The 25,975-nt window shown below is 38.7% G+C and overlaps 1 protein-coding gene across 1 annotated transcript in view; it reads left to right on the forward strand.

Moving 5' to 3' along the window:
* The first annotated feature begins 256 nt into the window (after positions 1-256).
* The window catches only part of LOC112575739 (low-density lipoprotein receptor-related protein 2-like), a 33,311-nt gene continuing 7,592 nt past the window's right edge, over positions 257-25,975 (forward strand). Inside the window, exons 1-4 of the mRNA XM_025257746.1 lie at positions 257-454; positions 887-967; positions 2,495-2,725; positions 20,240-20,476. Coding sequence (XP_025113531.1) covers positions 257-454; positions 887-967; positions 2,495-2,725; positions 20,240-20,476 — 747 coding nt within the window. The remainder of the gene's footprint in view (positions 455-886; positions 968-2,494; positions 2,726-20,239; positions 20,477-25,975) is intronic.

The raw sequence follows: 25,975 nt of genomic DNA on the forward strand, positions 1-25,975 counted from the left end.
ATGCGACCATGATGGACGTTATGACATCACCTTCCACACAGACAGCAGCAAAGTAACGTACAACTTATGTAGAACACCACCAAATGTGTGCAATGGCATTGTCTTTTATTCCCGATGGGTACTTATAGAACTTATAAGGTTTAAAAGTCTACGGAGAAAAGACTTTACAATAACTTTCAAGTTTCATCACATCTCACAACCACTCGCTGCGCTGTCAGGAGACAGGTGGAACTGCTCGGTTAGCGACTGGCCGGAAATGTGGCAAGGTGTTCCCTGTGTCTTCATGTTTGACTGCAACGACAGGGAAGCAGAAGGTGGATGCTGGCAAGGTGATGGCAAATTCAAGCAAGGAATATTTCAGGTTGATGGTAGTTGTCTTGCTCTTTTGCGTAGAAATCAGCCATCGTCCTGGTACCTTGACAGTGAATGGTGTCAAAAACATGGAGGACAGCTGGTCAGTCTGAGCACGAGTAGAATGACAGACCGTTTTCTGGCATTGTTACGGAGGGTTAACATAGGTTTCACAGGAGCCATTGGTCTGACGACAATGTCGCACGTAAAATCACCAATGTAAGTACACTTATACTGTTCACACTAAAGGTTTCTCAGATACATTGTCGTTTCATCGGGAATACAATGTTTATCGCTGATGACATATAATTCGTTTAACTGACTAAACAATTTGACTATTCTTTTGTTTACCAGGTATAAACACAGTCTACAGTGGCTTGATAAGACTGTCGCACATACCAGCAAGAAAGACTATACAACAGGTCAAGAAAGTTGTTTTTTTTTCGTCTGTGATATTACTTTGTATAGCTTCAGTGAATCACTTGAGAAATTCAGTTGTACTGAGTCTGTTAAAACAGCATATCTCTTATGCCAGCTTAAGGGAGGTTCTAGAAAGCACCGTGACATTCAGCTGCCAGTGATTTTAACAAACGAACCCAGTGACAGACTGTCAAAGGTCAGTAATAGACTTAAGGTTTATTTAAGAGGGCCATACTTTGTAAAGGTAAATAATGATTAGCTTATTGCTGTCTTTTAATCTTGGTTGCTGGTCAAATAGTTACAGAAAGTTATTAATAATATAAAAAAAAATTCAACTTGAAAAAAATTTTTTGATCAGAGAGAAACAAGCAAAATTATTGGCTTTGATATATTAATTCGTAAGTCAGCTTATTGCTGTAGCTACGTATGATATATTATAATGTATTAAGTGTTAAAGTTGCTGTGTCTACAATTCACACATCCCACTATTACACAGGCTGCGTACATACGGTGTCCGGCCAATCACTTCACTCACGCCTTCCTGGCTTGTGATGACGTCTCTTCCTGTTGGTCCAATAAGTCTGGCGCCACGCCTTCCTGTTCCGCACCACTGACGCCACTTCCGCCGTCTTTTAAGTGTGGCGGTGTGGATAGTGTCCCTTACACACTCGTGTGTGACCATCGGCCTGACTGTAAAGACGGAAGTGACGAAGATTTCTGCATTTTCGCGCCGTGCGATAGTCCGTTAGCTGTAAGCTGTAGCGGAAAAAAGGTTTGTTTGCTTCTCTTAACGATTTGGTTACATTAAAGTAAAAAATAAAAAGAAATAAAAGTAAGTCTTCATATTACGTTTCCTTCAATAATCTTTTCTTTCAGACGAACTATTTACTTATTTCAGATTTAAGTACAACTTCGTAATAATTGTAGGAGTAAAGTAAATTACTGAGTACCTTATATGGAATAAAAAACTAGACCTATGAAAATATTTTGTGTGATGCACCGTTTCTTTCCAAAAGTCGCAGGTTAAATTGCACGATATTTACCTTCACTTCTGCATTATTTTAGGGTAGTACAAATGTGACCGAAGGTAAAAGCGGTTATTATAAGTGTTTCAATGGTGTCACGTAGAAGCAAAGTCATTTAACATACCTGAACAACGGAGAGCTCCTTCACTCCATTATATGAGAAAAATCTCTTTGAGCAATGAGCTTTTTCAGACTTAATAAATTATATAGAAGTAATGTTTCTCCACGACTTTCTGTGTTAATTAAGTGCACTGTGCACATTCCTGTTGGTGTAGTGGTGGGGTGGCTTGTGTGCCTTGTCGATCCACAGACCAATGGCGGCGGGAGTCTTGGGCTCCTGACATGTGTAACCAAGCCCAACACGTCTGTCAGGGAGATGCAAGACATGAATGTTATACCCTGGCCCTCCAGGTTAGGAGTTTTCGCCTTGGACTAACCCCCCATTCATGTGAAAACAAAAGCTGTTACAGAAACTGCAGCAGTATACAAGAAGGTCCTGGCCGAGAAGCTTCCTCTCTAGAAGAGCTTATGACGCGTGTGGGTGAAAGCATCTTTCGCTAAAATATTGTTTTAAATCTTTTAAATTCTTAAATAAGAAAAATTTTAATTTACATGTGGTCAGATGTAAACCCTTTGATTGTTGTCCTTATTTGTTTCCTTAAATGAAAAGATAAACGAAAAGGTTGTGTCTTTGGCAGTGTGTTGACTACAAGATGGTCTGTGATGATAAAGCAGACTGTGATGATTATGCGGACGAAAATCTCTGCAACATAAGCATAAGTAAAACATTTAGCCTCAAGGACTTTAATTTTACATCTACAAAACTTGATTATCGAGAGGGACGCCTGCTGTTGACTGATTACAACATGTCTGACATGTCGACGTTTACTTGTCCTGTTTCCCACTTCATGTGCGCCAGTCTTTACCAGGTTTGTCTTCCTGTCTTCCTTCGTTGTAACGGGCTGTACGACTGTCCTGATCACGAAGACGAGGCGGAATGCGACAGGTACACGTGTCCCGACTTTTACCGCTGCCGTCAGTCTCAGGTGTGTGTTGACGAGAGTCACGTGTGTGACGGGGTGTACCATTGTCCTCAACGCGATGACGAACTACTGTGTAACGACACCTGTCCACACAGTTGTGTCTGCTACGGTCTGGCCTTCATTTGCTCGGATACATTCCTTGCCGCTGACTATTCTAACCTTCGATATATGGATGGCAGCGACACTTTAATGACCCTCGCTGACCTGTGGAACAACACTTTTCTCGTTCATCTCAGTCTGGTCCGTTGTAATCTGACTAAACTGCATGAAGTGGTTTTGCCTAATCTCCGCACTCTGGATCTGAGCTACAATGAGTTAACTGAAATAAGTGGCCGGTTCTTTGCTGGTCTCAACAATATAGTGTTTCTGAAGATAAGCAACAATCCTTTGACAAGCTTCTACCTCCACAATTTCACTTACACAAGTCCTCTCAAAATATTTGACATGTCTAATGTCCAAAATTCAGAAATTGACTTTGCAATAATGAGCTTTTTTCCAACATTAACGAGTCTTAATGTCTCCAGTAATCAAATAAAATATGTGACAGGACAAGGATTCCCTAGAATGATGAACTTGCACGTACTCGATCTGCGTCAATGCCCTCTCACACATTTCCCAAAAGCAATATTTCAGGCTCTAGAGCGACTGGAGAGTGTTTTCGCTGACAACTACAAGCTGTGCTGTCCGGCGACACTACCCAAGGGCTTCAACGTGCTCAACTGTCACGCTCCTTCGGACGAAGTGTCTTCCTGTGACGATCTGCTGCGCTCCAACGTGTACCGCGTCGCCCTCGCTACCTTCGCCTCGTTATCGTTACTGGGAAATGTCGGCACGTTGCTTTACCGTTTTATCTTCTACAAAACAACAGGCAACGTGGGCTATGACGTCTTCGTGTCCAACTTGTGCGTGGCGGACTTTCTGATGGGTGTGTATCTGTTGATCATCGGAATAGCTGACCACAGGTACCGAGGGGCTTACGTGTGGGAGGACGTGAGCTGGAGGAACAGCCACTTGTGCAAGGTCACAGGTTTTGTGTGTTTATTGTCCATGGAGGTGTCTGTTCTGATGATCTTTATGATCACTGTTGACCGCTTCTTGGTTCTTCGCTTTCCTTTTAGTTTCTTCCATTTTAGAAAACGTTCAGCACAGCTTACTTGCGGGGTAGTGTGGGTGGCAGGTCTTGTCCTAGCGGTAACCCCTTGTCTTCCTATGACGTCACACTGGCAGTTTTACAGCCAGACTAGCATTTGTATTCCCCTTCCTACATCGAGGGTAGAATTTCCTGGGCGTAAGTATTCCTTTATCGTTCTAGTTGTCTTTAACTTTATTTGCTTTGTTCTCATTTTTGTGGGTCAGGTGCTAATTTACTGGTCTATTCGCTCAAGCTCCATGTCTGTGTCCAACACATCCAAAGCTGTTAACGACATCACCATAGCCCGCCGTCTAGTCACCGTAGTGATGTCGGACTTTCTTTGCTGGTTTCCTGTTGGTTTGACGGGAATTCTGGCGTCGTACGATGTTGCCGTGGCAGGAGAGGTCAACGTGGCGATGGCTATTTTTATTTTACCCGTCAACTCTGCTCTCAACCCTTTTCTTTACACACTAAACATTTATTTGGAGCGCCGTCACCGTACACGAGAAGAAGAAAGGGAAAAACGCATTTTGTTGCAAATGAAGGCAGGAAAAGTTGTACAAAAGGTGAACTTGTGAGTGATAAATGAGAAAGACAAAAAAGCATCTTGTACCAAATTAAAGTTTGTAAAATTGTTCAGTAGGTGTGTATTTGAGTGGCAAACAATAAGCGGTCCTCTTGACTTTAAGTCTACTTTTTTATTGTTATCAATGAGAAAGTTAAAAAATAGTATTTAATAAGAAGAGAAAGAAAATCTGCTGAAAAAATGTTTAATACTATTGCAAATTTCCTAATTAATTTAGTCCATTAGAGGCAAATACATAATTGTAAACACAAAATCAATGTAAAAGTAGATGTGCGATTGCATGTGTGTAAACGACTTGATAGCTATATCTTCATGAAATATATGTTTGTAATAGATACTAAAAATCTAGCTTCCATTCTGTTAATGGTAACACTGTGATGAGGTGAGGCAGTACGGGTTTTGTTACTAACATTCATGCGTTGATATTAAGAGTGTAATGGTATCACGTGATCAAACATGGATATCCAACATTTGTTTGTCATGTGAGGATAATTAAATCGTCTGAGTAAGTTTTAATACTGCTATGTTTAATATTTTAAAACTGCTAAATTATTAGTTCAGTCAGGACCTTCGAATAATTAAAACAACCTGGAGATGTGTTCGATGTAACTACTTTAGCCGGTAATGCAGGTTACTGGCTTATACAGAATGATATGTAATGTTATGTAATGCTAATCATTTCTTGGCACACGGTACACAACGAAGTGCTCTGAACCAATCAGACACAGCTCACCTATCCACCGAGATCATCAAAGTCACCAGTAATATCTTCTAGAAATTCTACTCAATGCCTCTTGCTATTTGTAATAAGCCTGTGTTTCTACTGGTAACGGATGACATCTCATCAAAGATACAGATTATTCTTGTGAGAACTACTTTGAAAAACGTGCAATGAACTCGTAAAACGCTTGAAATAAACTGTGTTATCTCTCTGTATATATGTATATTTTTGTTTTAATACTTTCAATAGTTATTTTTTCTGTCATGTCCCTTATTAACAATGTTGCTCCTATGATGTAACCGAGACACTTTTGACTACTACTTCACTTAATAATTGTAGACAAGTGAATAATAAAACAGTGAGTAGATAAAAGGTTGTCATAAATTCATCTTTTTTGGGACAATTCAAGAGTAAGGAAACACTGCTGTGCTGAAAAGTAACACTGAAAGTTGCAAAATTTCTTTGATTTTTAATTCTTATAATGTGTAAAAAAAAAGTGATAGACCGAAAGGTTTGGCTTTAATCAATCAGTAAGGTTACATAAAGAAGTCAAATGCATTTGTTACCAAAAGATTTTTGACCATACAGTAGCTCATCTCCATGGCCATTAGAAATAAAGAATAAACATGAAGCATATATAACAGAAATTTTGCAAAAAGGTTTTTGATGCAGTCTTTCATAAATTTTGTTTAATAACCCAATCGCACATTAAAAAACTCTTTAAAAGATTTTTAAATAAATGTGTTGGGTTTAATTTAGTTTATTGCTTATATCTTCCTATTTATGACGCTTGTAGATCGCTATTAATTTATTAATTAATATTGATATATTAGCTCATTTTGCATCGGATGAGGTAGAGTCGTTAAATTATGTGAGTGGTAATGGGTTTTTCATTGTATCTTTTATTTTTCCATGGTTTTTTTTGAGCATTTATTATTTTTGCCCATCTTTAAGAAAAGCTATGATTCATAGTTTTCACAGCTCCAAAAGCAAAACTACTTTGAAAGCTCGAAACTGCGTATAGCATAATGAAAACATACACAGAGGTGTGCGCTGGTAGAATTGCAACTTTGATAGTTTTAATATGTATTTTACAAGCCCATTGCATTTTGAATTGTGTCCTTATCACTCTGAACTATTATTGTCTCATTTAAAAGAGGCAGCACTCAGCTTTCTTCAAGCTGAGCAAATTCTACTGAAACCACAGGAAGTAAGTAGATCAACATGCAATGTTTTACAAGCGATGATGAAGCTTGAAGTGAAGGTCAGATTATAAACATCGAGAACAAAATAGAACGATAGTAATGGGGGAAAGAAACTCCCTACATCAACCATTAACTTGACAGTAACTTGCCGCGTGAACCACTCATAACAAAGACAGCAGGCTGTTCGTGTCTCAGCCTCTTGACATGTTAGTGCTTTATGTACATGTTTATATACACATTCTAGGCTGACTCGCAAAAACAATGCAGACTGTCGGAGCTTATTAACGTTTTTCAGTAACACCCAATTGTCATCTAATTAACATTTAATAATTTTTTCTTAACATTTTCGTGTCACCAGCTCACTGTTATTTTACGGCCTGATAATTACTGTCAGTATTATTGCCCCTGTACTTACTTTTCTTAATACCACTTACAACAATTGCATAATAACACTACCAATACCTCTTGCTTATTCGTTATCCGTTTATTTTTACTAAAATTACTTTTTTTGACATTTGTAGGAGGGACTTGTTTCAATAACTGAGTTCATCTCGCATCTCTGCATTATAAGACAGCCTTTGCTCATGCTTATAATGTATTATCGTATCAACAAGAAACAAGTAAACATACTTTAGACCTTTTATGTCTTGATAGCATGACATAGCGGTTTTTAGCAAAGTGTTGGCTACAGGACATGTTTCTGACATTTTTTTCAAAACAAATGTTTATAATCTTCAAACGACTGGTTCAGTGCAATATGTATGGATCGGATAATCAAACATTTTATTTTTTGGAAGATTTATGGAGACAGAGATATCTAAATATGCTAGATGTACGATGCTTCAGGGAAGGAATTTCTTCACAAGAGAACACAAACATCGCCATAGACTAGTGTTCCTTAGCTGACGTGTTCTGTTTGTCAAGATGTCTTTCCAGAAAACTCGCAAACAACGATAAACAAAAATAAACACCATTGACGCGGTTGGGGAAATAATTTAACTAATTTATAGGGAGTACTTACGACTAGAAACGGTAAAATGTAAAAGGATATTATCTTATGTAACGAGGTAATTACATGATTGGAGATGATTGTCTGCATTTCCCTCTTGAAAGCGTTGTCTTAATAAAGAACTTAATATTTTTCTGGCTTCCTTTGTATGAGATGGAGAGTGATGTCCCCTTGTCATACCGTGTGTAAGGACCGTTTTGAATTCTGTGTTTATTTCTTGATCTGTGCTTTTTTTTGTCTATAGTTAGTCTTTCTTCATTTCTTCAATGCCTACGCTTGACGAATTCTTTCGCTAATGATCTCTTCAGTCTGGACAAGATGAAAGTTTGCAAGTTTAAATCTTTGCTCTGTACGGAAAATTTTACTTTAATTTGTTACTCTCGGCACGTGTTTACACGATCTAACGACCGGTGGATTATATTCAAACAAATAAACTGACAATATAGGGGTGCACCGGAGCTGATGGTTGGCGAGTTATGTATGTATCCAAGTGAATCTAAACGGGTTATATATATCCTCAGCAAATGATATCCTGGAAAAATCAAGGCGGGTGAACCGTTTACCTCTAACCCAAAATGATGAACTAACATATTTGAATCCAACAACACAACCGTGGTTCACAGCTTTGAACTTTCACAACTTTCACAACTTTCACAACTTTCAAAGGTATTGTAGCGGATCATGTCAGAAAACCTCTGGATGTTTTCCAGTCAAAAAGGGAAACATCTCTCAGAGTTTCGTGTTGAAGAAGCGATATCTGTCCAGGTTTTTATTTTATAATTACAACTTACTACTGATAATAACTTTGTTTACGCTTTAAACTAAAATATAATAATATATCAGAGTAAAAACTTATTTCTTTCTCATTTAGCTTTCTCATTTTGAAAGAGTGGGGGTAGGGCTGTAGTGTGGGTGTGCACGTCTGTGTTACTCTAGAAATGACGTAGTTTCTATCTCTAGAAATTACGTCCTTTACGCGGGTGCGGGTGGGAGCTTAGGCTCGTGGTGGCTGATTGGTTGTGTGTGTCCGGTGACATGACCGGCCAATGGAACGGTGGCTGGACTAAAAGATCTAGAGAGGCAAGCTGAGCGTTTCGACTGAAAAAGAAAGATCTGAACGACAACCTGGGCTTTTGCGCTAAAACTTTTAGGGAGAAAACATCAGTGATTGTCACTTCTCAAGTCTTCTCTGGCACATGTCCTTCCTTCAAGCTTTAGGCAAAACGAACCACAGAGAAAAAGGACATCACCCTAGAAGTGAATTAAGCCACAAGGTTAGATCTGGCTCACTAGCTATCTAGACTAGAAGTAAGGGAAACAATTAGATAACGAGCTAGAAGTAGGGAAACAACTCAGTACAAACTCAACTGTTCTTGTGTATTCCCTTTTGTTGTTTGGTAATAATAATTAACGTTTTTTTCATACACTAAATCGCCTCGCGTTTTCATTGAGATTATGCGTGCTTGGGGGCTCGAGCTAAAAGTTGTTAATTAATAAGCAATTTAGTGTGGTAGCACGCGGTGAGTGTCGACGGGATTTGGTGGGGGTATCGACGGTGTTTTGAACTGGTGACAGAAATCGTACCCTACCAAATCTACGGTCCCCATCCCAGGTTTGCGACAGGCTACTTAAAACAGATACTGTTTACTTACTGCTACTCGCACGTGTTCCCGTTTAAGATCCTCATACGTATGTCATCCTTCAATTTTTTTTATCTGTTTCCAGCTCGCACACCAATCTCGTCCTCGAACTGTGATTTGATTCAACACTTTTTCCGTTTCAATCTTTTGTGTATTCAAGAACAATACAAAAGTATCCATATGGATAAATTAAAAAAAATATATAGTTTAGACATCTGCTCTTGACCTTTCGACAAAGTACTTTGTAAGCAACTTGTATTTAACATGGTGAGGCTGGTGCTGACATTTTGAATTGTGTACTTACCACTCTGACCTCTTATTGCAGACTTGGGCAAACTATGTATACAGTATTGGATAAAACTGAGTTAACTATATTATTCAGGCCCTATGTATACAGTATTGGATAAAACTGAGTTAACTATATTATTCAGGCCCTCTAGAACCATCCCAGTGTCTCATGCGGCCCCTTAGGAAAATTAATTTCCCACCCCTTTATTATTGTCTCATTCAAAAGAGGCAGCACTCAGCTTTCTTCAAGCTGAGCAAATTCTACTGAAACCACAGGAAGTAAGTAGATGAACATGCAATGTTGTGACAAGCGATGATCATCGATAAAGCTTGAAGTGAAGGTCAGATTATAAACATCGAGAACAATAGAACGAAAGTAATTGGGGAAAGACACTCCCCACATCAACCATAAACTTGTCATTAACTTGCCACGTGAACCACTCACAACGAAGACAAAACATCGCCGGCAAGAGGCGGCCTACTGCAGGGTGATCGTGTCTCAGTCTATTGACATGTTAGTTGTTTATGTACATGTTTATACACAATCTAGGCTGACTCCCAAAAACAATGCAGATTTTAGGAGCTTACAAACGCTTTTCCTCTACACCTAATTGTCATCTAATTATCATCTAATAATTTTTTCTTAACATTTTCGCGACACCTTTTCATTGTTATTTTACGGCCTGATAATTACCGTAAGTATTATGGCCCATGTAGTTACTTTTCTTAACACCACCTACAACAATTGTCTAGTAACACTACCAATGCCTCTTGTTTATTCCTTATCCGTTTATTTTTACTAAAATTACACTTTTGACATTCGTGGGAGGGAGTTGTTTCAAGAACTGACTTCATCTCCCATCTCTGAATTATAAGACAGCCTTTACACGGGCTTAAAATGTATTATCCCATCCACAGGAAACAAGTAAACATACTATAGACTTTTTATGTATTGATGGTCATGGCATTGCTGTTTTTAGCAAAGTGATTGCTGAAGGAAATATTGCTGACGTTTTTCAAGACAATTGTTTATAATCTTCACATGACTGTTTCAGTGTCATATGTATGAATCAGATATTCAAACATCTTATTTTTTGAAGCAGTATAAAAAAATCTAATTGTGACCCTCCACGAGAAAATGAGTCTTAAGTCGGAGATTTGGGAAATTGGTTATTTAAAAAAAAAACAGGTTCTGAACTTTCTTTTGATACAAAAGTTGTTCTTCTAGTCCTAAACTTGAGTGAGTTATCAACGTTTGAAGTGTGAACGAACGGTGGCGGCCATTTTGAGAAGAGGGGGTTCAAAGATTAGCGCCAAGATGGCCGACCTGGTTTGTTTACTCTTAAACTTTTACAGACAAATTTTTTGTTTGTTTAATATTTGAATCGTTCTTTAAAGCCGTTGAAAATACAGACTCCGGGTTGTATGGCAAGGTATGACACGATGGGGTTTTGACAGAGAAACAGCGTTTGAATTTCGTTGTTGTTCTGCAGAAATCGGTACGGATCGCAGTAGGTTACCTCGATTAAAACGTATTTAAAGTCAATTTCTGACTTTTATTTTAACATAGCTGTATATTTTTCTGACAGTTTAACAACCAAGGAATCCATTTGTAAAGAAAAGTCAAAAGTCTCTTAAGAAAACTCGCAAACAACGATAAACACAACCGACGCGCTGAGGAAACGAAATGTAAAAATTAATATGGAGTACTTAGGACTAGAAACGGTAAAATGTAAAAGGTGTTATTTTATGTAACACGTTGAATACATGAGTGGAAAGGCTTGTATATATTTCCCTCTTGAAACCAACTAAGCGTTGTCTGAATAAAGAACTCAACATTTTTCTGGCTTCATTTGCATGAGATAGAGAGTGATGTCCCCTTGTCAATCCGTGTCTAAGAACTGCTTTTAATTGTGTTTGTTTCTTGATCTGTGCTTTTTGCCCCATCGTTAATCTCTCGTTTTTTCTTCAATTCCATCGCTTGACCAGTCGTCGGCTAATGATCTCTTTGGTTAATTTTGGACAAGATGAAGGTTGGCAGGCTTAAATCTTTGCACTCGACTGTAAATTTTACTTTAATTTGTTACTTACCTACAATCTTAATCATACTATTTACTCTCTAAACTTTTTGACTTTTTAGACTTTAAATCACACCCCTATCCTATATATAACTTTTGTTGATGATTTTCAGAAGGCCTTTGACAATGTAGACAGGGACGTCATCTAGAGGCTGATGATCCACTATGGCTGCTCCGTCAACTCTGACGTAGTGCCGAGAAGTGCCTTCCAATGTTCTCGTTCCTCTATTTCACTTTGCACATTCTCAACAACACGTACGAGGGATGCCATTGGTCACTCACTCACAATACAAACATACGTAGCCAGCGTTGACGAGACAGAGACTGGAACGTTTCGTGAAGTGTGCAGTTATGAATGTTTGCTATCGTGAATGTACATCTACATGCAGCTTGCAGCACTCGTCTACCATTTACACGCAAAGAATATCCGAGCAACGCTTAACACATTTTATTTGAAGGAGTCAATGACATGAAAAAAAAAGAGAATAAAATGTGTTTACAGTCTATATAATGTTTACAACTCCACTGGCATTATGAGACTTTACTGCCTTGACAATTCACCGATCGGGTAATCCGGGATATGCAGTCAGGTGGTACTGATGCCCCCCGCTACAGAGACCCGCCGAACCGAAGGCAACAGCGTTATATCCGAGACGGAGAATCTTTGATGTCCACTGATCTCCAGTGGATTATATCCAGGTCAGGAGGACGGTTAACACGGCAGTTCACCCGAGTGTATCCGATGCGGGCTTAATTCCGAAACGGATAACCAGCTAATAAAAATAATATTATAGTCAGGAGACATTAAGGTAGGTCATCCCTTTTATCTGAGTAGTCTGATAGTCAGTATGTCGATCTGCAACTGGTAACGGGAATTACAGTCTTACTTTCATACTGACTTCACTTTCTTGTCTTTAACAATACGTACAGGCATTGCATTCGCCTTGATCATCAATCTATACATCATGCGTCTTTGCTACACCAGTCAGGAGAGTTATCTCTATCAACAAACAAAAATGTCAGTGTAATGAGACGAACGTACACTTACCTTGCAAACGCTTGACGAGACCCCGCAATGACAATGACGATGAGGATGAAGAGATTTGTAGGTGAATAGAATGGAAAAGACACAAGTTCAGAGGAATGTCACTGAGAGAGTCACAAAGAAGATGGCGGAGAAGACCATTGTTTTCCCGATCACTCGGCCATTTTGACAACAACTGTTTTTCTCTTATATATTACGTCATTTTCTGCTACAAGTGACGTGGAACAAATGACGCACTCAAGACGTCAGACACAAGACGTCATTCATACACAAACAATACACAACCTACAGCTCACTTAACTCAGCATCAACAAACATATTACAACTTGTGTGATACACGAAGTAGGGCGGTGTGTGCGTGTGTGTGTGTGTGTGTTTGGGGGGTAAACTACATCCTTGTCCATGACACGTGACCGTACATTGTGGGCGGCGATGAATCCTCTCCCCCTTTCTGCACACAACATGCCTTGTCACACACGTGACTGCTTTCTTCTTAAGTTTATTTTTTAAAACAAAGGCTTCTCAAATTTCGATCACACTGTCGTTGTTCCTCAGGCGCGTGAAGCGATGCACGGGAATAATGCCATCTACCATTGCACTCCATCAACCATTGATTTGTTCCTACCTCCCTCTGTCTTTCCCTCTTGTCTGTACGTTCTGTTGGTTTTTTTTTTTTCCTAGGGAATTAATAGCAACTTTTTAAAAAGCACAACCATTTGATAACAATATTTTTACGTCAGGATTTCTTGCGCGCGCGTTTGTGCGTGAGGATAGAAGAGCCAAGTAGCTAAAGCTCATGCGGAAGATGCACACGTTTGTCGGTTTTATGCTCCGTGTACACCAACATACCTGCCACAGACGACCAAGCTGTTGAATGGGTACCTGACCACTTTGGCGACAACAAGAGTCACCCCGAGCTGAGTGTCTTCCCAGTTGTTGAGTATTGGACCCCACTTTGAGATATGTCACCAGAGACCGTTATATAAACTTGTTTTCTTAGTAAACTTTATTTATATGTGTATTTATATATTATATTTGTGTATTCAAGAACAATACAAAAGTATCCATACTGTGGTTCATACCGATAAATCTTGTTAAAAAAAGTTTAGACATGTGCTCTTTAGCTTTCGACAAAGTACTTTCTAAGCAGCTTGTTTTTTTCCATGACGAGGCCGATGTTGACGTTGCTCAGGGGTTAGAGTCCAAACGGAAATTTGAACAGAGAGAAAATAACTTTTTTTAATTTCTCGAGATTTGTATTTTTCTTTGTGATTCGATGTCAATGCACTAACAGCGATCACAAATACGTTAGTCTAATATACAGGCAAACGAACACGAAGTTTTAACAGTATGCAGCTGGAAGTAAAACTTTATAAAGAAGAAATACAAGAAAAACAGGAAAAAGAACAAGAACAAGAAGAAGAACAAGGAGGAGACGAAAAATAGCATCGTGATGATGAAGATTAACCTGCAGTGAGTACCAGTGCAGCACGCATACTTTCAAACCCGTTGCTGAGCGAACCGGTGAGCTCGAGAAAAGCTGACATCTGAAGGATCGATTCAATAAAATGAAGAGCAACAGCGAAACACGTCTGCACCTTTAGTCTAATGTCTTCTCTCCGTCTGTCCTTCTCTTCTTCTTTCTCACTTCTCAGTCACACTCACTCCTCTCTCTCTCTCTTACTTGTCTTTCTCGACCTTCTCACAAACACAGCAACAGCTTTGCAGAAACATTCTAATGTGGACAGGTGAGATAGTGTTTGTCTCGATGCACACAGCACGCTGAGGTGCGTGTGATAGTCTGCAGACGACAGTCAGATGTCGGGTATTTATCCACATACTTCACGCGTGATTCCTCCGCCCAGCCAATCAGCATCCCTCTCTTTTTTTATATTTTCCCCACCCGTTCTCTCTATCAGAAAGCTCGTCATTCACTAAATGTACTACCTCCCGTTGACAAAGAGACATAAAAGTCAAGTTTTGAGAATGATTGTTCAAGGCGGGAGGATAAATATATCTACAGCTTTCATTGTCACGATTTCTAATTGAGAAAAATATTAGGAACCGACGATTAAGTGAAAACAAATTTACCTATTTTTTTATCGGTAGAAAAATATATTGTTTTTTGTAACCTTTCTCGCTTTAACAAATTACTATCATTTTTTTCTACAATAAATTTTGTAAGTTTCTTCAAAGCTCCAAAAAGAAATAAAAGAAAGACACCATTTAACACTGCCTTGAATATTCTTTTTTCTCTCGATTAAAATCCTTTTTCTACGAAAATAGTTTTTATCTGAATTTCTTTAAACTACACTGCTAAAATATTCTTTTTTATTTGCTTTTTTCTTTTCAACTTTAAGGTAGTAGGACTCAAAGATTCATTTACTGTAATTCATGAAGTAAGAGTTCTTTTCAAGATTAGGAAAGAGACAAAATATGTTATTACAAAGAATAAAATATAAGGGCGACTGGGGTTTTAGTCATGCGATCCTGTTTTTGACACTGATGTATAAAAACAAATAGTTGTCCCTTTTGAAATCACGTAAAACAATTTTTTTTCATTTTCACTGAAACAGGAAAATATCTTCTGGAATAAAGTTTTAGGGATCTTTTATAAGAGAGGTACTTTACAGTGAAGAATGTAGTCGTCTGTTCCTCTCCTTGTGCTTCATGTCGGTTTCTTTAGGAAGATTCTGGAGTCGCTACTAAGAACAAAAACTGTTAATTGCAATAATTATTTTTAGAGTAAACGTCTCAGTGTAATGGGCAGAGTGGTAATACCGGTCATTAGACTACTTTTCCTTTCTGTTTCATCCAGCTTATCTACTGACACTATGAGCATCACTACTAGTTTATTCAGGTCAGGGGAGGCAGACATGACTGCACACAGGGCCACACAGCCCCGGAGCAAACATTCCTTAGGTTCTACTCATGGTAATCACACGTACAGTACGAGTCTACACTCACCGGCTGTTAGTAACCATGGTGACACGGTGACACGGATGTTTGCTGCTGTAAGTAACAACTCTGTTACCGAGATGTTAGGTACGGTAACAGTACACAACACGTCTCACAACACACACAGAAATGATGGATGGTCTTATTTTAATTTAGAATTCACAAACTGTACTAACCGTCGTGTGAGGTATCACGTAACCGATAGTAAGGCTACCGTTAACTGGTCATTTATTCCACCGGTAATTTATAATATTTTGGCACCTGGTGATTGCTTTTGTGACCTGGAGATTAGCGTTCCACGAGGAATGGTGCCTGTCTTGCACACTGTTAAAGGAAAACCCTTTTTTAAAGGCTTAGATAACCTTATACTGCTGGACGACGCCAATGTGACAATGTATAATGGGAGTATAAGCGATTCACCAAAAGTATTTGTTACTTATTCCAATCTCGTGACCGTTCATTTGGCGGTCGCTAAGGCTAATTTGAAGAGAACAATGCGTTTTGGGATAGTCATGAACATCACTGCACTTCCAGACACCAGTCGTCCTCAGTTTCAAATCATCTTTAATTCTTCAACATCAGGTATGTTACTTTGTATTCAAGACATCAAACTTCACATGTACATGTACTTGGTAATTTAGTAATTATTAATTTCTATTTATTGTAGCTGTCAATAGTCGCTGAAGACAGGCCATGTACGATGCGGCCGGCAGTGTTTGGCTAATGCCATGAAGTAAAGGACCTGGCAGATGCCATATAATGTTTGGAAATTTTTTACCATGAAGGCTTTAATCCTGAAGTATTTGACCTTAGTAATCGGCTAGGAGGTACTTAAGAAAAATAAAGAGCTTTCTAACAAAACTAGTAAGATAGGAAGAGGTTGTGGTCGCATGTCCCCAAATGCAGCGGCAGAGTGTGTAACCTAGAGGTTGTGTCTATAGTTTACGATTTTTGCGTGTGAAAAATATAAATCTATCCCTGTATCATTACTTCTCAGTAACTATTTCTCAGTTATTGTAAAGACAATGAGTACTAGGTGACTAAGATTAAAACTATTGTCAAAATATTCATTAGTGCAAGGTCAGTGACTATAAAATCGACTTTCAGACTGAAAAATAGATTGTCTTTTAGGACTATGTTTACATGTAGAGTCATTAGATAGTAATAATAATTGATTGATGAATGTATATTGAAAAACATTTTCTACATGTTATCGTGTATGCTTAATGAACGTAATTTTATTTTAAATTGAGACATAGACTGCAAAGTGAAAGTGCTAAAGACTGTTTTCATCATTGGACATTCAGACACAAGAATATTAGAATTTTTAGTTTGACACAAGGTTACTTTAACAACGTGCACTTTTGAGACTGTTGTAAATATACTTTTTATTACAGTCACTGCCGACCGATGTTCCACTAAACTGATTATACTCCGAGTAGTAATTACTAAGAACTAATGTTCAAGGAATCCACTATATATATCGTCCATGATATCTCAAACCATTAGGAAACAGGCGCGAAAAACCAATCGGTGTTGTCTCTTGGAGGACGAGTGACTACATTAACTTGTCCCTGTCTTGCCAGCTGTTGGCTCAGCAATTTTAGCAAGTTCCTCCGTCGGAGGTTAGTGAATCCTTGTTTACTAGCCGAATACTTATAAAGTTCTTCCTAGGGCAAACACCTCCAAGCTAAATACTTCATGGTATCAGCTATGGTCAAATACGACTACTCAAAGGTTATAAAGAAAAATTACCGATTTGAATCTATATAAAATATAAGAAAAAAACCCAACTTGCACACAAAATCCAAAGTATAAAAGAAATGAGATTACAACATCTCATTTGTAGAAACACTTCGTGTCTCCACTTTGTGATGGGTGGTGTCTCGGCACTTGCTGTGTCTCCCTGGAAAGTCAAGCGCTCTGCAGGGAAAATTAATTATTTTGTTTTGTCCCTTTTTAGGATTTTCAAACTATATTTGAAAAATAACGTTTGTTTCTTATTCCACAGGCACGACAAGCCACCTACCCAACCCCGTTCTCACTCACTCTGTCACTCTTGTATGACATCGAACTTGTTCTCTCGTGTTTAATTAAATAAATTTTGTTTCTAAATGATTTATAGGGAAAGTCGAAATAAATGACTGGATGAACGGCATAAAGACTCTACCATTTGTAAAAACGTCTGTCCATCTGCGGGCACCAGCCGACCACATTGTTGTCATTCACTTTATCTTTTATAATAAACCATGCCTGAGGAAAGAGGAGATCATCCCTTATGACATCAGCTACCGTACAAACGGCAGCACCGTAACGTACAAGTTGTGTTCAACACCACACCACGTGTGCAATGGCCTTGTCTTTTATTCCGGTTGGGTACTTATAGAATTTATATGTTTTCAAAAGTTATGGGAAAAAGAGTTTACAATAACTTTTGAGTTTCATCACATCTCACAACCACCCGCTGCGCTCTCAGGAGACAGGTGGAACTGCTCGGTTAGCGACTGGCCGGAAATGTGGCAAGGTGTTCCCTGTGTCTTCGTCTTTGACTGTCACGACAGGGAAGCAGAAGGTGGATGCTGGCAAGGTGATGGTACATTCAAGCAAGGAGTATTTCAGGTTGACGGTAGATGTCTTGCTCTCTCGTATAGAGATCAGCCATCGACCTGGAACCTTGAAAGCCAATGGTGTCAAAAACATGGAGGGCAACTGGTCAGTCTGAGTACGACTAGCATGACAGACCGTTTTCTGGAATTGTTAAGGAGGCTTAACCTACTGGCCAGAGGTGCCATCGGTCTGACGACAATGTCGCACGTAAAATCATTAATGTAAGTACACTTATACTGTTCACACTAAAAGTTTCTTAAATACATTGTCGTTTCATCATGTATGCAACATTTATCGCTGTTTACGAATAATTTGTCTGACTAAACAACTATTTTTTTGTTTACCAGGTATAAACACAGTCTACAGTGGCTTGATAAGACTGTCGCACATACCAGCAAGACAGAATATAGAACGGGTCTACAAAATTGTTTTTATTTTAGAGTTTTTTTTGATATATTTGGCTTAAGAAAATCACTTAGTAGAGGAAGTTGTAATGATTATTATCCTGTAAAATGTCTCTTATGCCAGCTTAAGAAACCTTCTAGACGACACCGTGACGTTCAGCTGCCAGTGATTTTAACAAACGAACCCCGTGACAGACTGTCAAAGGTCAGTAATAGACTTAAGTTGCATTTAAGGAACCATACCTTGTAAAGGTAAATAATGATTAGCTTATTGCTGTCTTTTAATCTTGGTTGTTGGTCAATTAGTTAGAGATAGTTATTAATTATATATTTATAAATGAAAATTGAAAAAAACATTTTAAGATCAGAGAAAACAAGCAAAATTATTGGTTTTGATATATTTATCAGTAAGTCAGAATATTGTTGTAGGTACGTATGATATATTATGAGTTGAGTGTTCAAATTGCTGTTTATAAAATTCACACATCCCAAAATTCAACAGGCTGGGTACATACGGTGTCCGGCCAATCACTTCACTCACGTCTTCCTGGCTTGTGATGACGTCTCTTCCTGTTGGTCCAATAAGTCTGGCGCCACGCCTTCCTGTTCCGCACCACTGACGCCACTTCCGCCGTCCTTTAAGTGTGACGGTGAGGATAGTGTCCCTTACACACTCGTGTGTGACCATCGGCCTGACTGTAAAGACGGAAGTGACGAAGATTTCTGCGTTTTCCCGCCGTGCGACAGCCCGTTAGCTGTAGTCTGCAGCGGAAAAAAGGTTTGTTTGATTCTGAAAATCTTGTAAAGTGAAAGTAAATAAAGGTAAGCCTTCATAGTAATACTATTCCTTTCATAATGTTTATTTTTAGACGAACTATTTACTTCTTTGTGATCTAAAAACAACTTTGTAATAATTCTAGGGAAAAGTATATTACTGGTACTTTGTAAAGCATAAAAACAACCTAACCCTAAGAAGTGAAGTAGAAGTAAACGTTTTGTGTGACTCGTCTCTTTTTTGCTATAGTCGCAGGTGAACATGCACGATATTTTCCTCCACTTCTACATTTTTAGGATAGGACAATGTTGACTGAAAGGAAAAACGGTTTTTATAAGTGTTTCAATAGTTTCACGTGAAAGCGAAAGTTTTTTTAGTCTACCTGTGCCGCGGAGAGCTCTTACACTTCATTATAAGAGAAAAATCTATGGAGCAATGCGCTTTTTAAGACTTAATAAATTAAACAAATCTCAAATATTTTCTCTGTAAATTTCGTGCCTTGCGCACATTACTGTTGGTGGCACCACCTGGTGGTACAACGTACCTTGTCGTGGTGTGGTGGCTTGTGCGTCTTGTCCATACACAGTATGTCGGCGCAAGCCTTGTGCTCCTGGCAGGTGCAACCTAGCCCAACAGGTCTGTCAGGTGAGCACCCTGGCTTAAAAACCCACCCATAAAAAAACAAAAGATGTTACAGAAACTGCAGCAGTTTCACAACAAGGGCCTCGTTGGGATGATTCCTGTCTAGAAGACCTTATAACGCGTGCTGGGGAAAGCCTTAGGGAAGCCAGCTTGCCGATACATCTTTCGTTAATATAATTTTAAAAAGAAACTTATAAATTTACACTTGAGAAACATTTCAATTAACATCGGGTTGAATGCAACACTTTGATTCATGTCCCTATGTTTATTTGTTTCGTAAAATAACTAAATACAGTTGTGCTTTTGGCAGTGTGTTGACTACAAGATGGTCTGTGATCATAAAGCAGACTGTGATGACTATGCGGACGAAATCCAGTGCTACGCAAACTTAGGGGAACACAATGAATTCAGCTTCCAGGAATTAAATTTTACGTCTACTAAACTTGATTATCGAGATGGACGACTGGTGTTGACTGATTACAACATGTATGACATGTCGACGTTTACTTGTCCTGTTTCCCACTTCATGTGCGCCAGTCTTCACCAGGTTTGTCTTCCTGTCTTCCTTCGTTGTAACGGGCTGTACGACTGTCCTGATCACGAAGACGAGGCGGAATGCGACAGGTACACGTGTCCCGGCTTTTACCGATGCCGTCAGTCTCAGGTGTGTGTTGACGAGAGTCACGTGTGTGACGGGGTGTACCATTGTCCTCAACGCGATGACGAACTACTGTGTAACGACACCTGTCCACACAGTTGTGTCTGCTACGGTCTGGCCTTCATTTGCTCGGATACTTTCCGTGCCGCTGACTATTCTAACCTTCGATATCTGGATGGCAGCGGCACCTTGATGACCCTCGCTGACCTGTGGAACAACACTTTTCTCGTTCATCTCAGTCTGGTCCGTTGTCATCTGACTAAACTGCATGAAGTGGTTTTGCCTAATCTCCGCACTCTGGATGTGAGCTACAATGAGTTAACTGAAATAAGTGGCCGGTTCTTTGCCGGTCTCAACAATATAGTGTTTCTGAAGATAAGCAACAATCCTTTAACAGGCTTCTACCTCCACAATTTCACTTACACAAGTCCTCTCAAAATATTTGACATGTCTTATGTCCGAAATTCAGAAATGGACTTTGCAATAATCCGCTTTTTTCCAACCTTAACGACTCTTAATGTCTCCGGTAATCAAATAAAATATGTGACAGGACAAGGATTCCCTAGAATGATGAGCTTGCACGTGCTGGATCTGAGTCAATGCCCTCTCACTCATTTCCCAAAAGGAATATTTCAGGCTCTAGAGCGACTGGAGAGTGTGTTTGCTGACAACTACAAGCTGTGCTGTCCGGCGACACTACCCAAGGGCTTCAACGTGCTCAACTGTCACGCTCCTTCGGACGAAGTGTCTTCCTGTGACGATCTGCTGCGCTCCAACGTGTACCGCGTCGCCCTCGCTACCTTCGCCTCGTTATCGTTACTGGGAAATGTCGGCACGTTGCTTTACCGCTTGATCTTCCACAAAACAACAGGCAACGTGGGCTATGACGTCTTCGTGTCCAACTTGTGCGTGGCGGACTTTCTGATGGGTGTGTATCTGTTGATCATCGGAATAGCTGACCACAGGTACCGAGGGGCTTACGTTTGGGAAGACGTGAGCTGGAGGAACAGCTACTTGTGCAAGGTCACAGGTTTTGTGTGTTTGTTGTCCATGGAGGTGTCTGTTCTGATGATCTTTATGATCACTGTTGACCGCTTCTTGGTTCTTCGCTTTCCTTTGAGTTCCTTCCATTTTAGAAAACGTTCAGCACAGCTGACATGCGGGGTAGTGTGGGTGGCAGGTCTTGTCCTAGCGGTAACCCCTTGTCTTCCTGTGACGTCACACTGGCAGTTTTACAGCCAGACTAGCATTTGTATTCCACTTCCTACATCGAGGGTAGAATTTCCAGGCCGAAAGTATTCTTTTATCGTTCTAGTTGTCTTTAATTTTATTTGCTTTGTTCTTATTTTTGTGGGTCAGGTGCTAATTTACTGGTCTATTCGCTCAAGCTCCATGTCTGTGTCCAACACATCCAAAGCTGTTAACGACATCACCATAGCCCGCCGTCTAGTCACCGTAGTGATGTCGGACTTTCTTTGCTGGTTTCCTGTGGGTTTGACGGGAATTCTGGCGTCGTACGATGTTGCCGTGGCAGGAGAGGTCAACGTGGCGATGGCTATTTTTATTTTACCCGTCAACTCTGCTCTCAACCCTTTTCTGTATACACTTAACATTTATTTGGAGCGCCGACGCCGTGCGAGAGAAGAAGAAAGGGAAAAACGCATTTTGTTGCAAATTAAGGCAGGAAAAATTATACAAAAGGTGAACTTGTGAGTGATAAATGAGAAAGACAAAAACGCATCTTGTACCAAATTAAAGTTTGTAAAATTGTTCAGTAAGTGTGTATTTGAGTGGCAAGGAATAAGCGGTCCTCTTTGCTTTATATCTACTTTCTTAGTGTTATCAATGAGAAAGTTAAAAAATAGTATTTAATAAGAAAAGAAATAAAATCTGCTGAAAAAATGTTTAATACTAATGCAAATTTCCTAATTAATTTAGTCCTTTAGAGGCAAATACATAATTGTAAACACAAAATCAATGTAAAAGTAGGTGTGCGATTGCATGTGTGTAAACGACTTGATAGCTATATCTTCATATAATGATATTTATGTAACAGATACTAAAATCTAGCTTTCATTCTGTTAGTGGTATCACTGTGATGAGGTGAGGCAGTACGGGTTTTGTTACTAACATTCATGCGTTGATATTAAGAGTGTAATGGTATCACATGATCGAACATGCATATCCAACATTTGTTTGTCATCTAAGGATAATTAAATCGTCTGAGTAAGTTTTAATACTGCTATGTTTAATATTCTAAAACTGCTAAATTATTAGTTCAGTCCTGACATTAGAATAATTAAAACAACCTGGTGATGTGTTCGATGTAACTACTTTAGCCGGTAATACAGGTTACTGGCTTATACAGAATGATATGTAATGTTATGTAATGCTAATCATTTCTTGGCACACGGCACACAACGAAGTGCTCTGAACCAATCAGACACAGATCACCTATCCACCGAGATCATCAAAGTCACCAGTAATATCTTCTAGAAATTCTACTCAATGCCTCTTGCTATTTGCAATAAGCCTGTGTTTCTACTTGTAACGGATGACATCTCATCAAAGATACAGATTATTCTTGTGAGAACTACTTTGAAAAACGTGCAATGAACTCGTAAAACGCTTAAATAAACTGTGTTATCTCTCTGTATATATGTGTATTTTTGCTATAATACTTTCGATAGTTATTTTTCTTTTATGTCCCTTATTAACAATGTTGCTCCTATGATGTAACCGAGACACTTTTGACTTCACTTAATAATTGTAGACAAGTGAATAATAAAACAGTGAGTAGATAAAAGGTTGTCATAAAATAAAATTATTCCTTTCATTCAGCTTTTTTTTGAAAGTTCAAGAGTAAGGTAACACTGCTGTGCTGCAAAGTTACAAAGTTTCTTTGATTTTTAATTTTTGTAATGTGTAAAAAAAAGTACCAGACCGAAAGGATTGGCTTTATTTAATCAGTAAGTTTTTCTAAGGAATTCGAAAGCATTTGTTGCCAAAAGATTTTTGACCATACAGTAGCTCATCTCCATGGCCATTAGAAATAAAGAATAAGAATGAAGCGTATATAAAAGAAATTTTGCAAAAAGGTTTTTCATGCAATCTTTCATAAAGCTTGTCTAATAACCAAATCGCACATTAAAAAACTCTTTAAAAGATTTTTATTTAAATGTGTTGGGTTTAATTTAGTTTATTGCTTATATCTTCCTTTTGATGACAGTTGTAGATCGCTTTTAATTTATTAATTAATTTAGATATATTAGCACATTTTGCATCGGATCAGGTAGAGTCGTTGAATTATGTGAGCGGTAATGGGTTTTTGAGTATTGCCTTTATTTTTCTATAGTTTTTTTTTTGAGCGTTTTTTTTCATCTTAGTGAAAAGCTATGATTCATAGTTTTCAAAGCTCTAAAAGCAAAACTATTTTGAAAGCTCGAAACTGCGTATAGCATAATGAAAACCGAGGTGTGCGCGCGCTTAGAATTGCAACTTTAATAGATTTAATATGTATTTTACAAGCCCATTACATTTTGAATTGTGTACTTACCAATCTGACCTATTATTGTCTCATTTAAAAGAGGCAGCACTCAGCTTTCTTCAAGCTGAGCAAATTCTACTGAAACCACAGGAAGTAAGTAGATGAACATGCAATGTTGTTACAAGCGATGATGAAGCTTGAAGTGAAGGTCAGATTAGAGAAATGAAAAATAGAACGATAGCAATAGGGGAAAGACACTCCCTACATCAACCATTAACTTGACATTAACTTGCCCCGTGAACTACTCATAACAAAGACAACAGGCTGTTCGTGTCTCAGTCTATTGACATGTTAGTTCTTTATGTACATGTTTATACACATATTCTAGGCTGACTCGCAAAAACAATGCAGACTGAGTTCTCTGTTATTTTACGGCCTGATAATTACTGCCAGTATTATTGCCCCTGTAGTTACTTTTCTCAACACCACTTACAACAATTGCATAATAACACTGCCAATACCCAGTGTTGTCCATAGGAATGGGAATCCCATGGGAATCCCATGGGAAACGTCCCATGGGATGGGATGGGATGGGATGGGATGGGACAGCACACATTTGTCTTTCCCATGGTAGTCGATACTTGATATTGCAAAATAAATTTACTGTTATTTCATTCATCAAGGATTTAAATCTTTCCTCTGAATCATCTATTGTATTTGAAGTAGCAGGAATTATAGAACAAAAGCCGAAAAGTGATTTTCAGTGTTGTCCATAGGATTGTTAATACCATGGGAATCCCATGGGAAACATCCCGTGGGATGGGACGGGATGGGACAGGCATAAATTGCCATGGGACGGGATGGGATGGGATAGAAAAATATGTCCCATGGACAACCCTGCCAATACCTCTTGCTTATTCGTTATCCGTTTATTTTTACTAAAATTACTTTTTTTGACATTTGTGGGAGGGACATGTTTCAATAACTGAGTTCATCTCGAATCTCTGAATTATAAGACCGTCTTTACTCATGCTTATAATGTATTATCGTATCAACAAGAAACAAGTAAACATACTTTAGACCTTTTATGTCTTGATAGCACGGCATTGCGGTTTTTAGCAAAGTGTTGGCTACAGGACATGTTTCTGACATTTTTTTCAAAAAAATGTTTATAGTCTTCAGACGACATTCTCAGTACCATATGTATGAATCAGATATTCAAACATTTTATTTTTGGAAGCTTTATGGAGACAGAGATATCTAAATATGCTAGATGTACGATGCTTCAGGGAAGGAATTTCTTCACAAGAGAACACTAACATCGCCACAGACTAGTATTCCTTAGCTGAAGTGTTCTGTTTGTCAAGATGTCTTTCCAGAAAACTCGCAAACAACGATAAACAAAGATAAATACCATTGACGCGCTTGGGGAAATAATTTAACTAATTTATAGTGAGTACTTACGACTAGAAACGGTAAAATGTAAAAGGATATTTTCTTATGTTACGCGGTAAATACATGATTACAGATGATTGTGTACATTTCCCTCTTGAAAGCGTTGTCTTAATAAACAACTGAACATTTTTCTGGCTTCCTTTGTATGAGATGGAGAGTGATGTCCTCTTGTCATACCGCGTGTAAGGACTGTTTTGAATTGTGTGTTTATTTCTTCATCTGTGCTTTTTTTCTCCATAGTTAATCTTCATTTCTTCAATGCCTACGCTTGACTAATTCTTTCGCTAATTATCTATTCAGTCAATTCTGGACAAGATGAAAGGTTGCAAGTTTAAATCTTTGCACGCGACTGTATATTTTACTTTAATTTTCTACCCTCGGGACGTGTTTGCACGATCTATCGACCGGTGGAATATATTAAAACAAATAAACAAAATAAGCTAAAA

Source organism: Pomacea canaliculata, linkage group LG11 (genome assembly GCF_003073045.1).
Source record: "Pomacea canaliculata isolate SZHN2017 linkage group LG11, ASM307304v1, whole genome shotgun sequence".
NCBI lineage: Eukaryota > Metazoa > Mollusca > Gastropoda > Architaenioglossa > Ampullariidae > Pomacea > Pomacea canaliculata.